General features: G+C 39.0%; 1 protein-coding gene across 1 annotated transcript in view; it reads right to left on the bottom strand.

The window, feature by feature from the left end:
* Nucleotides 1-13,780, bottom strand: part of LOC126235904 (uncharacterized) — a 97,361-nt gene that overhangs the window by 33,254 nt on the left and 50,327 nt on the right. Inside the window, exon 4 of the mRNA XM_049944851.1 lies at nucleotides 2,267-2,438. Within this exon, the coding sequence (XP_049800808.1) occupies nucleotides 2,267-2,438 (172 nt within the window). The remainder of the gene's footprint in view (nucleotides 1-2,266; nucleotides 2,439-13,780) is intronic.

Below are 13,780 nucleotides of genomic sequence, written 5' to 3'. Positions count from 1 at the left end.
GAGCGTGCATAAGTGCCTAACACAATGTGGCATGGACTCGACTAATGTCTGAAGTAATGCTGGAGGGAACTGACACCATGAATCCCACAGGGCTGTCCATAAATTCGTAAGAATATGAGGGGGTGGAGATCTCTTCTGAACAGCACGTTGCAAGGCATCCCAGACATGCTCAATAATGTTTATGTTTGGGAGTTTGGTGACCAGCAGAAGTGTTTAAACTCGGAAGAGTGTTGCAGGAGCCATTCTGTAGGAATTCTGGACGTATGGGGTGTTGCATTGTCCTGTTGCTTGAGACCATCGGAATGAAAAATGGACGTGAATGGATGCACATGCACGTGATCAGACAGGATGCTTATGTATGTGTTACCTGTCAGAGTCACATTTAGATGTATCAGGGGTCCTACATCACTCCAAATGCACACACCCCACACCGTTACAGACTCTCCACCAACTTGAACAGTTCCCTGCTGACATGCAGGGTCCATGGATTCATCATGAATTCATGAGGTTGCCTCCATACCTGTACACGTCCGTCTGCTCGATACAATTTGGAAAAAGACTCATCCGACAAGGCAACATGTTTCCAGTCATCAATAGCCCAAGGTTGGTGTTAATGAGCCCAGGGCTAGATGAAAATATTTGTGTCGTACAGTTATCAAGGATACACAAGTGGGCCTCCAGCTTTGAAAGCCTGCATTGAAATCCACAGCAATTTGTGGAAGGGTTGCACTTTTGTCACGCTGAATGATTCTCTTCCATCATCGTTGGTCCCGTCCTCGCAGGATCTTTTTTCAGCTGCAGCAATGTCTGAGATTTGATGTTTTACCATATTCCTGATATTCTAGGTACACCGTGAAATCGTCATACAGGAAAATCACCACTTCATCGCTACCTGCTGTGTTCCATCACTTGTACACTGACTATAACGCCATGTTCAAACTTACTTAAATCTTGTTAACCTGCCATTGTAGTAGCATAACCAATCTCACTTGTTGTCTATATAGGTGTTGCCGACTGCAGTCCTGTATTCAGCCTCTTTACATATCTCTGTATTTGAATACACATGCCTATACCATTTTCATTCATGCTTCAGTGTAGCTGATTCACGTTCGGACTTGGGGAGCAGGAGTTAACACTGTCCACCCATGATCACACAGTTTTTCATACAGGCAGTATTTCTACGGTTTTAGAGTGTTGTCTTTGAGAATGAGTAGTCTTGCCTCTAGCAACCGAGGTCTTGTTTAGTACATTTTTCTTCATGTAAGTCGTAACACTGCTACAACGACATTTATTCCACACAGAAAACACTTGTTTTATCTCTGCCCTGAAAATATTTTATTTATTTTCTTTTTGTTCTTGTGCGGTAGTTGTATCTCTCCATTCATTCGACTGTCATCTCACATTCTGCTCGAGGCATTTAACTCTTATTTCATCAATAGTGACAATTCAAAGCAAGAACACTATGGTTTTATTGCCGTAACTTCACCTGAGCAATGCACGATTTCAAGTTGCTTCATCAGTTGAGCTATCAAGCAGTGAGGGATCCATCATGTTTAACCTATAATCCTAACAGTGGACTCCCTGTAGTCTTACAAATTCTTTGCACGTCGCACAACAATCTTCATCAAGTGCACCTAAACTACATTTATCTGTTTATGTTTGCAGTTTTCCTGTACTACTGTCTATGTTCACACAAACACCACAAAAATAATTAGACCGGTGAGACACTGTACTACAGTCTACCATTAGCATACTTGAAACTTCATTTAGAGCAATACTGATTTCTGTTACCTTTTAGCCATGTAAAATTTCAGTCTTATGGTCTATGGTACAACCTTCAATCTTCTACGGTCACTATATCAGGGATACATGCAGGTCCATTTCTGGCTAACATAGAGGATGCTATGGACAAGACAAAACACTTGCATCTTCCTCGTGTCTTCTACTGTAATTTGCATAATTTTCACAATAGTTGGGCTATCTAATACTATGTGTTGGCAACCTGTGAATCATTAATTAAATCACTCACACTGATTGGATAGGCATTTGCCTTCTGCAAAGTTTGGAATTATGGCATTCAAAGGTGGAATACAAATCACAGGTGTTGCAAAAACTGTTACCACGGCCATTGCTTTATAATGCACAGCATGCTCAGTGACAGAACACAGCAAATTGCTGGTGCAGGTACTAAGGTTACCTGAGGACACAGTAATTATTTTAAAAACTGCATCAGTATCCTCCTGATAAAGAGTTTTGACTGACATACCATTGTACAATCACTGCTGCTGTTTGCAGTATTTTCCTGTACCACAGCATCTGTATCTGATAAATCTTTCGGTTGTTGCATTTTGCTCTTCTTCTGCCTCTTCTCAATTCTGCTTTTTATAGCTAATAATGTTTTTGGTTCTGCTGGCATATTTTGTTCACAGTCAGGAGTTCTGGAATAGACACCAGACAAAAATATTATGAATATTACAAGTGTGATTCATGACTATGTGATTATCAGACAGACAAGCAAGGCACTCTACTCAAACCTATGGACCTACAGATGAAGTTAGTGTTACAATTTTACAGTGCAAGACTTAGGAGATGCATACAGCAAGATTCTATGCACTGTGCTGATTGCCCACACTTTTGGAATCTGCCACTCAGCCAATCATTTGAAGGAAGTCCGTACTGCGCCCCCTACAGGGAATGGTCAGTATGTTTAGCCCTGATATTGGTGCAGCACTCGCAGGCAAGTAGAGAGCAAGTCAAGTGGGTCTCAGCAACAGTACATATGGGGAGAGAGGTTGCAAGTTGTGAGGAAGAGAGAGCTGTTTTGGAAGCAGTTAGCAGATGCTGTTGGATGGTGGGGCAATACGGATGGTGGCAGTATTTGAGAACCATGGGGAACATTGTGAGTTCAGCAGCAGTGAATTATAATGCACTGTATTGATCTATCGGTCTGCCCTACCCACCTGTAATTTGGAGTTTACTTTACCATTCTTTTTGGAATATACAATAAGCCACAAAAGTGAATTAGGGGTCATTCCACATTGAGGGGACCAGAAGTCCCCACTTGATCATCTCCAAATTAAATGAAATTTGGTGCGAAGGTTCTTTACAGTCTTTGATGGTTATATACCATATTTTAGTTCACTATCTTCAGTGTTTGAATTTTAGGGGCTTTTAAAAAGAGGCTACTCATCTTTACATTGCATACAAAAGTGCAAATGCACCAAGTTTTTTTGGCCTTTTTTAAAGTTCTAGCACACATTTGGTCATTTTCTTTAATATACATTGACAACTTTTTATGTTGAATCACACCATGGCAAAAATTTGGGATTTAGACACACCTAAACATAGATACAAGCCTATAAAGTGACTAAAAAATTCATGATGCTATTCTGAGAGCCAAGGTTTGACCAACCACTGCCACTTTTCATATGAAGCAATCACACCAAAACTTCCTTCCTATGATGTCTATACACGGATCAAATTTAACTAACATAGAATGCCTAGAAGAAAAGACTGGGGGACAAAATCTCAACTGTGGCTCATTCAATCCTCTATTTCCTGCCACAGCTGGGTAAGAATACAATTCAAAAATTATTATTTTAGCACTTCAATGAGATTGAAAAGCGAAATATTTTGTTCATTACGTCCCACAATAATTTTTTTTAGTATATAAATCAGTTTCAAACGTTAATTTAACATATACCATAAAACAAGCATAATACGCAACACAGCAAATTTGCAAAACAAAAACACTTAAGACTCAGTTCCATTTTTGGTTAAATAGTTCTACAATTTGTCAAGGACAGACAGGAAAACTGTATTGTCTTCCTCATGATGATGGTGATGGTGCTTCTAAAGTCATGACAATATGTTGCTCAGGAATCTAGCAGGTGTCTTTAGCAGCTGGCCAAAGGAATGAATGGGCAGAACCACGTGGGTGCATAAAGCAATTGAGGACATCTTGTTGTTCATGTAAAACTTCACACACTTTTCCAACCCACAAAAATTGTCAATACATACATGCAACACACTATCCCGGTTGTAAACTTACAATCGAGGTTGCTGGAATTTCTTCATCTGCTTCAGAGCCATTAACTGTGAATGCTGGAGCACCATTGGAAACTCTGCCTACTCTGATGGGATCACAATTAATTTGCTTAAACTGATGTTTTTCTCTTGTTCCAGATATTGTATGGCCCATAGCAAACCTGGATTTTTTTCAGTATCTTCTTTTGGTACATAAAATACTTTATTCCTGGAATACTATCATCACAGAATTTGAACAAATCATACGGAGTCAATACCTGGTTATTTAAGGGCCTCGGCAAACTAGCACAGGCTGCTAGTTTTCTGTTGTTCTCCTAATGTCGTCACAAGGCAATGGTATCATGACAGAGACAGTTGCTGATCATACAAATGCTAATACTCTGACACTCTTTGCCATCAAAATAAATAACAAATGACTATTCTCCCAATGAAATCCTTGCACAGCATCTTGAACAACAAATGAATAATTCTCAGCAAAATCCATCGATAATTTAATTCAATTTCTGCAAGATTTCTTTTTAGCTGCTTAAGGTATAAACTATAGTGTTTTGTCATGAAGTGATAACTTCTTAAACCAGTACTTTTCAAAATCAGTGCCTCATGAAATCTTGAACAGTTCTCTGACACGTCTCCAATGTTTGCCAGTATGGACCTACTGTTGGTATTGCATCGTTTCTTCAGGCTCAGAGTCTTTAAAAGCATTTTGAAGAAAAACATTTAGTTGTATTTTTCGTGGACATTCCTCGCAATATTGTAGTATACAATCTTTTGATTCCAAACTGCATACAGTTCTCTCTCTCTCTCTCTCTCTCTCTCTCTCTCTCTCTCTCCCCCCCCCCTCTCCCCCTCCCATAAAAAAATAAATATTGTAATCATCTTGGATGGATGTTTCTGAAGCCAACATTAATTTGACGTTTTGATGATTTGCACATAGACATATTGAATGTGATCCAGAAACACCAACTGTAGTACACCATTTCAGCCTGAGATCACAAAATTTTGAGAAGCTCAGTTGTTTTCCATGCTACTTACAATAAACAATGAACATTTCTTTCAACTTTCAAAGGAGCAGATGTTTCTGCTTATGAATCTTTTTCCCATTTATTTTTACTGTAACACAACCCTTTTAGCCTGGGCATAAATAAGAGAACACCATCATCCTAAAAAAAAAAAAAAAAAAAAAAAAAAATAAAAAAAAAATAAAAATTTAAAAAAATTTAAAAAATTTAAAAAAAGTGAGGACATTTTGTTCTACTTCATCATTGAGATTTCTGCCTTTCCAGTTTGCAGATGTTGCCAAAATCCCATCTTCCATCTTTTGTTTCCTCAACTACTTCTCCATTTTAGTCAAAACAGCAAATTCTTTAGCTGTTTTTTGAGAAGTCCAGCTATTTGGGGCCAGGGTCTAAATTTCAACTTAACTGCAGTTTCTTGAAGCCCTAAGCTTATCTTCAATTAAGATATCCATATCTCTAAATTTTTGGCACTCTTCCATCAGTATTTGAGCAATATCGACCAGCAGCTGTGGCAATTACCTTAGTTTTTCTGCCTTGGGCTTTCAGAACTTTGCCTTCATGTACCCCATTGAATCCCTTTTGCTGAGACATTGAACCTTTAATGGTGACTCTCCAAGTGATGATAATGAAGTATTAGCAGTAAAGCAAGCATCAACAACATCCATGTCTTCAGTGGATGGTGATTCTTGCTTATCCTGGTGGAATGATTCTTTTTGGGCCACTTCTTGTCTACATTTGGTACAAATTTTTTGACCAGGTTTAAAAACATTAGTCAGTAACTTCAGCCTATCAGACATTGCAATGATTACTGCTGTTCAAGCCTTCTTTGTTGCGTGTTTTTCTTTAACACATGTGTTGCAGCAGATTTTCTGCAGGAACTGAAGTTTTGCCATCAACAAAGCATTATGGTATGGACAAATTGGGGCATTTTCATTAAAATCAAGTCCAGACCTAAGCCATAGAAGCTCCTTGTCTACTGGTGACATTTTCTTAACTGACTGTAGTTGACTTTTGTCATACTAGAATGGTGATGACTTATGGCAATCAGCTCCATCTGTTCCACCCTAATAACTGGTAAAAGGGTCTCTTGGTTCATTTTATACAATAGTTTTTTAATCCATAACAAGTGATTTTGAAAGCTTATGAATATCTGGGTTTGAAGCATTGAAGATTAAGTCTAGTTTGTACATAAAAGACATAAATTAGACCATACAAAACATATTGTTTTAGTGCTTACCCTCAGATACAACAATAATTGTTGATTATTCAAACACTCAGCACCCAACACTAAGACTGTACAATGTCAACACTAGAGATTACACGACACAGAAGACTGACAAGCAAAAATTTTCAATAATGAAAGCAAAAACTGAAAGTGGTATTTCAGCAATGTATCACGGCTGCGAGAATCGAGCCTTAAATACTACTGCTGTTTTATAATGTCAATGGAAATTGAGTGACAATGCATAAATGCACCACCATGCGTTGTAGGGTTAGAACATCCTAAACATCCATTCCTTTCATCTAGTTTTTATGATCTTAAGAGCATTTTCTGAGGTTTTATTACATTTATATTCTATACTGTAAAATATTGTACAATACACTTATTAACACAGTTACATTCCACTTGGTTCAAGAATCATAAAAGAAGGTTGTATACCTGGAAGAATCCTGGAGATACTAATAGGTATCAGATAGATTATATAATGGTAAGACAGAGATTTAGGAACCAGGTTGTAAATTGTAAGACATTTCCAGGGGCAGATGTGGATTCTGACCACAATCTCTTGGTTATGAACTGCAGATTGAAACTGAAGAAACTGCAAAAAGGTGGGAATTTAAGGAGATGGGACCTGGATAAACTGAAAGAACCAGAGGTTGTAGAGAGTTTCAGGGAGAGCATAAGGGAACAATTGACAGGAATGGGGGAAAGAAATACAGTAGAAGAAGAATGGGTAGCTCTGAGGGATGAAGTAGTGAAGGCTGCAGAGGATCAAGTAGGTAAAAAGACGAGGGCTAATAGAAATCCTTGGGTAACAGAAGAAATATTGAATTTAATTGATGAAAGGAGAAAATATAAAAATGCAGTAAATGAAGCAGGCCAAAGGGAATACAAACGTCTCAAAAATGAGATCGACAGAAAGTGCAAAATGGCTAAGCAGGGATGGCTAGAGGACAAATGTAAGGATGTAGAGGCTTGTCTCACTAGGGGTAAGATAGATACTGCCTACAGGAAAATTAAAGAGACCTTTGGAGAGAAGAGAACCACTTGTATGAATATCAAGAGCTCAGATGGCAACCCAGTTCTAAGCAAAGAAGGGAAGGCAGAAAGGTGGAAGGAGTATATAGAGGGTTTATACAAGGGCGATGTACTTGAGGACAGTATTATGGAAGTGGAAGAGGATGTAGATGAAGATGAAATGGGAGATAAGATACTGCGTGAAGAGTTTGACAGAGCACTGAAAGACCTGTGTCGAAACAAGGCCCCAGGAGTAGACAACATTCCATTAGAACTACTGATGGCCTTGGGAGAGCCAGTCATGACAAAACTCTACCATCTGGTGAGCAAGATGTATGAGACTGGCGAAATACCCACAGACTTCAAGAAGAATATAATAATTCCAATACCAAAGAAAGCAGGTGTTGACAGATGTGAAAATTACCGAACTATCAGTTTGATAAGTCACAGCCGCAAAATACTAACGCGAATTCTTTACTGACGAATGGAAAAACTGGTAGAAGCGGACCTCGGGGAAGATCAGTTTGGATTCCGTAGAAATGTTGGAACACGTGAGGCAATACTAACCTTACGACTTATCTTAGAAGAAAGATTAAGAAAAGGCAAACCTACGTTTCTAGCATTTGTAGACTTAGAGAAAGCTTCTGACAACGTTAACTGGAATACTCTCTTTCACATTCTGAAGGTAGCAGAGGTAAAATACAGGGAGCGAAAGGCTATTTACAATTTGTACAGAAACCAGATGGCAGTTATAAGAGTCGAGGGGCATGAAAGGGAAGCAGTGGTTGGGAAAGGAGTGAGACAGGGTTGTAGCCTCTCCCCGATGTTATTCAATCTGTATATTGAGCAAGCAGTAAAGGAAACAAAAGAAAAATTCGGAGTAGGTATTAAAATTCATGGAGAAGAAGTAAAAACTTTGAGGTTCGCCGATGACATTGTAATTCTGTCAGAGACAGCAAAGGACTTGGAAGAGCAGTTGAACGGAATGGACAGTGTCTTGAAAGGAGGATATAAGATGAACATCAACAAAAGCAAAACGAGGATAATGGAATGTAGTCAAATTAAATCGGGTGATGCTGAGGGGATTAGATTAGGAAATGAGACACTTAAAGTAGTAAAGGAGTTTTGCTATTTAGGGAGTAAAATAACTGATGATGGTCGAAGTAGAGAGGATATAAAATGTAGACTGGCAATGGCAAGGAAAGCGTTTCTGAAGAAGAGAAATTTGTTAACATCGAGTATAGATTTAAGTGTCAGGAAGTCGTTTCTGAAAGTATTTGTATGGAGTGTAGCCATGTATGGAAGTGAAACATGGACGATAACCAGTTTGGACAAGAAGAGAATAGAAGCTTTCGAAATGTGGTGTTACAGAAGAATGCTCAAGATAAGGTGGGTAGATCACGTAACTAATGAGGAGGTATTGAATAGGATTGGGGAGAAGAGAAGTTTGTGGCATAACTTGACTAGAAGAAGGGATCGGTTGGTAGGACATGTTTTGAGGCATCAAGGGATCACAAATTTAGCATTGGAGGGCAGCGTGGAGGGTAAAAATCGTAGAGGGAGACCAAGAGATCAATACACTAAGCAGATTCAGAAGGATGTAGGTTGCAGTAGGTACTGGGAGATGAAGAAGCTTGCACAGGATAGAGTAGCATGGAGAGCTGCATCAAACCAGTCTCAGGACTGAAGACCACAACAACAACATTCCATAAACCGCAGGCAAATCTTGTACTATCAAAAGACACACTTACACATTTTTTAATTTACAATTTCAAATTGTATTAATTTTTTTGTATTTATCGATAATCCATTTTCCCTACTTTTGAACAGGTATTCTTACTCATCAATATGCAAGATCCAGAAATTAAACAATATAACTTTGAAAGCTTAAAGCATTCTCTTTCCAGCTGTGGCAAGAAAAAGAGGATTGAATTAGACACAGTTGAGATATTGCCCCCCAAAAATACCCTAAAATTTGCACATAGAAAATTTTGGCTAACTTTGCAGATGTGTATGTTTCCTTCTAGGCATCCAGTGTTAATTAATTTGATTCACATACAGACATCATAGGTAGGAATAGCCCTCTGAAGTTTTTGGTGTGATTGCTTCATATGAAAAGTAGCAATGGTCGGTCAAACCTTGGCTCTCAGAATAGCACGACGAATTTTTTAACCACTTTAGAGGCTTATATCTATATTTAGGTGTAGCTAAATCCCAAACTTTTGCCATGGTGTGATTCAGCATAAAAAGTTGTCAATGTATGTCAAAGCAAGTGACCAAATGTGTGCTAGCACTTTAAAAAAAGGATAGCAAACTTGGCGCATCTGCACCTTCGTACATGATGCAAGGGTGAGTAGCCTCTCTTTAAAAACCCCTAAAAATTTAACCACTGAAGATACTGGACTGAAATTTGGTATATAACCATCAAAGACCGTAAAGAACCTTCACACCAAATTTCATTAAATTTGGAGATGGTCGAATGGAGACACTTTTTAATATTGGTCCCTTTGACATGGAATGACCCTTAGGCATTATGGCAATACTGTGTTGTACCTTTGAAGTGAACTGCTGGTACGCTATTGATCTGTGCAAGGTCCAGGATCTATAGTTTCTCTTACTCTCTTTGCTAACTTGCAGCAAAAGTGTTTACCTTCTGCGCCCACAGAGGGCAGCGTGTCTGTCACTCTTACACAGTAAGTGATGTACTGGAGATAGTTGGGAGGTTTACACCAGTGATGGGCTGCAGGTGCTACAGTGCCCTGATTCCATGTTGTGGTCAAATGAGGAAGTTCTACTGGAGATCTTCTTGCAAATTATAATATATGGATAACTGATCTTTCTATTGCAATCATCATCATCATCATCAGCCAATTCAGTCATTAAATGATGTGACCTCTTTGAGTCATGGATTCAGGTACCGTCAAACGGGGTGATTTCAGATGGTTTTGTCGTTATTTTGATTGTAACTTCTGTATGTATTGTTAAATTAAATTGATTGTTATGGAAGTGGTAGGGTATATGTGTAATGAATAAAATATCCCAGAACCAGAAAGTGTATGTGTAGGTATATTTATCTGAGGCAGTTAAATAAAGTGTCCGAAGTCACCCCATCGATTGGGGTGATTTCGGACACGTGTTTTTTAAATCTCTGTCCGAAGTTACAGTATATAGAGGGTGAATTCGGACATTTACTGCCTTTTTTTTTTTAAATTCTACATGCTTTTTGTTTGATTTTGGTGACATTTTACACACTGATCATGTTGCTAGGTGGGAGATTTTCCAGCTTTGCCTTGATATTGGAGATAAACATCCTAACAGTCTCTTTGTTCACTTCTGCATGATCTTGTTTAATATTTTCGCTTAAGCGAACGGAAAGATCTTCTGACTGTCATTTGAGGAATAAATGCACCCATTCTTCTCCTGGCAAATTATTATGAAATTTCTTCTCTTTTCGGCCAGATTTATCAAGGTAGCCTTTAACTAAATATCTAATATCCAGTTTAGTGAAGGGAAATCCCCAATGTGTAGCCCTCAAGATACCTTGCTTCAACATTTCTTCTTCTTCTTCTTCTTCTTCTTCTTCTTCTTCATTTAGCACTGGCTGTCCTCCCATTTTTTCGGATGTGCTTCCTGCACTTTATTTTGTAGGGTTGATTTAGGTATTCCATACAAATCACACACTTTTCTGTATGATAATTTACCACACTGAATATCACGAACAGCTTTATCTAAAAGTTCTGGGTCATAATTAGACCGTACTGTAGCACGTCTCCCCCTCTTGTACGTTCTTGGCATTGTCTGAAATCACCCCACACCGTACACAGTTTTACAAAAACCATCGTTATTTTATAACCTTGCACGAGAAACTCGACAAACTTGTACAGAAACTGTCTCAATGCTGTTAGCTACTGAGCACATCGACAATTACGGTTACAATAACTTCCCACTAGGCGCAACAATAGAAAGTTTCCACTTTACAATAATGCATGGATTTTTAACACTGAGACTGTTCGTCAATTATTCACCTAGGGAAACAATTGACGCAAAATAAAAGTTGTGGAAAGCAATAAATGCAATCTTGTGCTTAAAATAACTGGTGCTCGAACGTTAAAATAAGTAACTCTTTGTTTCTATGTAGTGGCAAAGAGCAAATAAGCCATACTGTCCGAATTCGCCCCGGTGTCCAATATCACCCCATTTGACGGTAGGCCTTCAGCAGTCCTCTCCAAGTGGAATGGTCTTGGGTAGTTCTCTGCCAGGTGCTACCAGTGATCTTGATATCTTTGCCCCATCTGTCCGGTGGTCTTCCTCTAGGCCCCAGATGGTCTCTCGGACTCCACTCCAGTACTGGCTTCGTCCATCTGCTGTCTTTTCTTCTTGCAATGTGGCCAGCCCACTGCCATTTCAAGAAGCCTACTGTCTCTAAGATGTCCTTAACCTTTGTCACAGAACGGATGTCATCAGCCCTTTTCCTATCCTTTCTTGTATAGCCCAGCATTGATCTTTCCATGGCTCTCTGTGCTGTCCTAAGTTTCCCTTCTGTAAATGTGTTCAGTGTCCATGTCTTGCAACCATGCGTCAGAACAGGAAGAATGCATTGATCAAATACTGTTTTCTTCAGATTTACTGGCATTTTTTATCTGAATACTGTCGAATTCCTCCCAAATGCTTGCCAGCCAAGCTTTGATTTCTGGCTTTACATCTCCCTTCATATTTATAATATGGCCAAGGTAGATATATTCACTGACCTCTTCTAATGGACTGTCCTTGACTTTCACATCTCCAGCTGGGACCCATTTGTTGAACATTACTTTTCTTTTGAAAAGGTTCATGTTCAAACCAACCAACTGACATTCCGACGCAAGATCTGCAACTAAGTTTTGGAGCTCTGCAAAGTCGTTGGCTAGTAAGGCAATATCATCAGCAAATCTCAAGTTGGTAAGCCTTCTTCCATTAATTCTAATTCCCTTACCTTACCAGCTCAGCTTTGACATAGCCATTTCCAGTACAGCCGAAATCAATTTTGGGGAGACAGGATCACCTTGCTTGACACCCCTCATAATGCGGAATTTTTGAGTTGATTCGCTGATATTAACATAAGCTGAAGAAGTCTCGTAGATATTGCTGACCACTTCAATCTATGCTGCCCCCACTCCTTGCTCACTCAAAGCCTGGAGGACAGCTATATGTCTAACGGAGTCAAACGCCTTTTCAAAATCAACAAAAGCAATGCAGAGGGGCAGTCGTTATTCATTTGCTCTGCTTATCGCTTCACTAACTGTCAGAATGTGGTCAATAGTGCTAATACTGCTTCGGAATCCTGCTTGTTCTATAGGTTGGGCTGAGTCTAGGGTGGAACTAATTCGATTTAACAGGATCTTTGTGAAAATTTTGTACAAAATTGAGAGCAAGCTGATAGGATGATAGTTTTTGCTATTGTGAATCTTCCTTTCTTGTGTATAAATATAATCTTTGCCTTGTTCGACGATAGTTGGATTGAAGCATAGTGCAGGCAGGAAGTAAATACCTTTGCCAAGTGATTTATTGTTACCTCTCCTGCCAGTTCCATTATGCCAGCACTGAGCTCATCACCACCCGTCACTGTTCCCTTCTTCATGCTATCTTGAGCACACCTGACTTCCAATGGGAGTATATCTGGAACACTAGGTACATCATTTAATTTAGATACACTCTAATTTTCCCTTGGTTTGCTATACAAATTGCTATAAAAGTCTCTGGTGAACTTCAAAATCATCTCCTTTTCAGTGATTCGACTGTCATTTCCATCAAGTGCAATAATTTGCTTTTTACCAATTGTGAGTTTGCATTTGGCTGACTTTAAACTTGTCTTGTTCTATAAGCTTGCGCGTAAGGTGTCTTCACTGAATTTCTGTATGTCAGTTTTCATTTCTCTTCACAATACCTTGCATGGTTCGGAATACGCTACCATGTCGCGATCAGTTTGGATTTTCATTTTCCTCCTCTGTTGTAACAGGTTTTCAGTTTTGGCACTGAATTTCTTTGGTTGTTTTTTCTTTTGGCATAGGCCACCAACTTCATGTGCACTTGAAACAATCATTTCTGCCAAATCTCCATCTTTAGTTATGTGGAACTTGCTTTGGAGGACTTCTTGGAATTTAGACGAATGTTCTTCCAGCTTTTTGAGGTTGATTACACTTCCCTTCCCTTTCATAAGTTTATTCCTTTCATCTCTTACACTGAGTTCGTTCCTTGCTTGCACCAGACAGTGATCACTGCCAGTGTTGAACTGATTTACCACCAATACGTCTTTTACAATCTGCAGAATGTTTGACAGAATAAAGTCTATCTCATTTTTGACACTGAAATTTGGACTCCTCCACGGCCATTTTTGGTCAGGCTGCTTCTTAAAGAACATATTCATGATGGACATATTGGTGTACTCAGCAAACTGGACTAATCTCTCACCTCAATCGTTTAGGTCATCAATCCCACAGTT

Source organism: Schistocerca nitens, chromosome 2 (genome assembly GCF_023898315.1).
Source record: "Schistocerca nitens isolate TAMUIC-IGC-003100 chromosome 2, iqSchNite1.1, whole genome shotgun sequence".
NCBI lineage: Eukaryota > Metazoa > Arthropoda > Insecta > Orthoptera > Acrididae > Schistocerca > Schistocerca nitens.
The sequence above is the reverse complement of the archived record's forward strand: the minus strand, read 5'-3'. Positions and strand labels throughout refer to the sequence as shown.